The 2,707-nt window shown below is 38.7% G+C and overlaps 1 protein-coding gene across 1 annotated transcript in view; it reads left to right on the top strand.

Annotated features, from left to right (window-relative positions):
• Positions 1–1,796, top strand: part of LOC109928952 (integrin alpha-E-like) — a 161,365-nt gene extending 159,569 nt beyond the window's left edge. The window contains exon 26 of the mRNA XM_048612310.1: positions 1,382–1,796. Within this exon, the coding sequence (XP_048468267.1) occupies positions 1,382–1,444 (63 nt within the window). The 3' untranslated portion in view covers positions 1,445–1,796. The remainder of the gene's footprint in view (positions 1–1,381) is intronic.
• The last annotated feature ends 911 nt before the right edge of the window (positions 1,797–2,707 follow it).

Genomic DNA, 2,707 nt, shown 5'->3' with positions numbered 1-2,707 from the left:
CTCCTATGATGCTGCTTGGCCTGCTGTGTTCATCCAGCCCTGCACCTGATAATAGGGACCATTAGTGGGTGAAAATGTGTTGGCTGTGATGAAAGCAGCCCATGTGAGACAGGGCCAGAGGTGTGGGGGATGGGTAAAGGACATGAAATCAGGTGCTCGGGCCCTAAAATTATTGGACTTGATACTGAGTGCTGAAGGCCACAATTCCCCAAGTGGAAAATGAGGTGTTGTTCTTCCAGCTTGTGCAGAGTCTTGCTGGAACACTGCAGCAAGCCTGAGACAGAGATGTTAGCCAAGAAACATGGTGGTATGTTGAAGTGGCAGGAAGCTGGTAGGTCAGGTCATTTTTGTGGACAGAACTTAAGTTTTCCACAAAGCAGCCTTTCTTTTTGTGCTTTTTACCATTGAGACTGTGAACATTGGTAAATTCACCAGTATCATCTGGAGATTTGCAATTTACAGCACATTTCTTATTCCACTGAAATGTTTGGGTAAATTTTACATTAGCAGGTAATAGGGTAATTAGCCAAACTCCACAAAGGACCATAGGCATCTCTCTCCATTAGAGAGGGACAGTTAGTTATACAATTCCTGAGGGGCGCTAATGACATGTGTTATAATGACATGTATTTTGCAGCAAGCCCACTATGATCAGCAAACTTGTTTTCAGTTTCTCACCTATTTAAAAACATGACACTGGAAAACTGGACTATTAATATTTGATATGAATTTGGCAAATTCCAAACACACCTGAAGCGAAATGACCCTGTTGAACATGTAATGTATGATAAGCCTTGGTTTGCTGTAACAAATGTGGAGAATGCTGGAGAAATTCAGCAGGTCTGGCAGCATCTGTAGAGAAACAGTATTAGCGTATTGAGTCTGTTATGACACTTCTTCAGAATTTGTTTACTGTGATACCTTTCCAATGCATTTCATTTGTCAGTGTTCTTTCCTACTGAGTGTGGTTTTGGTTAAATTTCTGATTCTTTTAGAATATCTTCTCTCTTACAACTTCCTAAAAAGCAATAACACAACTATTAGTATTACAAAGTACCATTTCCTGTACGTTCACATTTCCTATGTGATATAGATGGTAAGGATTTGCTGGTGGACAAATTAAAATTCATGGTTGAAAATCCTGGGGAGGCCAGTTGATCTCATCACCTAAACCCGTGAGGACCATCCACATATTCGGAGTACAAAGTGAAAATTACTATAAAAGATAAGTTCATGGAGGTATCATATAACCGAATACTGACGATCAATGCCACCTATCCAGTTCAGAAGTCAGTTTTTTGTAGCCTCCAAACTGCTGTTTCTTAATCATGCCTTTATGGCTTTAACTCTTGCATTCATTATTGTTCCTCTTACTTCACAGTGTGGATTTTTCAAACGCAGTTACAAGGACATGATTGAATTTGAAGAAGAAACTGAACATTGAACTTTAAAACTAAGGAAATAACTTACTATTATCGCTGATACATTTATTTGGAATATTAAATGGTCTATATTGCATTTAATTAAATTTTTCAGCAAAAGCTTAATCCACATGTGAAGTACATTAATGTGCTCCAGATGTAGATCTTGCTGGGAATTTATTACATGCTCAAGTAAAATACAAATGATATTTGTTGGCATGAAATTCTTAATACATTTCAATTTGAAAAACAGAGGAAATGTCTTTCTCTATATTGACAAATGTCAGATAGATTATGTCTATAACATGCGATCAATAGTTCTTTGACGCAGTTCATATCAACTCTACTCCAATAAATCTGTTTTATACAAAGGTATTCAAATGATTCTCTTTAGTGTAATATGTAATTACTAAGTTTATAGTCTTTTAGATTTGTGCTAAGGTGCACAATGACCTGATGTAGAGCCCTACCTGCCATCAATGTTACCATGGCACTGAACTTCTGTATATCTCAGTCATTCAAGTAGACTTAACTGGCATTTTTCTGTAAACAGCTCATTGTGGTACCACTTAGGTCATGGGTATCCCACTCTAGAAGGCAGGTGCCTGCATCAATCTTGAAATACAAGTGTCAGTAAAGTCAAAGTGGCTATTTGTCTTCACCATCATCGGTGGATTCCCTGGATCTAGGAGCCATTGCTTGCACATATGCAGCCACCAGCACGCCAATGGATGAGCCAGCCCAATGCCTCAACAGAAAAGGATTCCACTCATTGAGTTTGCAGCTATTTGCTACTAAGACATTGTGCAAATGGCACTACAAGAAAAGCCATTGCCTTTGTTGAGACAACATTGAATAAACAATTGATGCTGAAGATATATTTCCATTACTCTGACTTGTTGAAAAGTGCTCTCCAGTATAAGCAGGCCAGGGTGTTCCGTATTGAATTCATCTGCTGTGTGTTCTTAAACTTACTTATTTAAAGGCATGGAGCTGGATCAGAAGGGTAACTGAGAAGAGGAACCTGATGAAGGGAAAAGGGGTGCTGTTCAGAGATCTGTCATCCACACTTGAACAAAGAACTAGGAAAGAGTTTTGCAAAGGAACAGGCCTTCAGTCCACCAAATATATGCTGACACATGATGTCTATCTAAACTAAAATGCTTCTGGCTCTACATGGTCTGTATCCCTCTATATTGTGTCTTTTCATATATCAATCAAGATGCCTCTTAAACATTACTGTTATATCTGCTTCTACCATCTCTTCTGGCAATGCATTCCAGCTT

The sequence above is a fragment of the Rhincodon typus genome, chromosome 26, assembly GCF_021869965.1.
Source record: "Rhincodon typus isolate 14 chromosome 26, sRhiTyp1.1, whole genome shotgun sequence".
Classification (NCBI taxonomy): domain Eukaryota; kingdom Metazoa; phylum Chordata; class Chondrichthyes; order Orectolobiformes; family Rhincodontidae; genus Rhincodon; species Rhincodon typus.
Note: the sequence above shows the minus strand (reverse complement) of the source record. Positions and strands in the feature narration are given on the sequence as shown.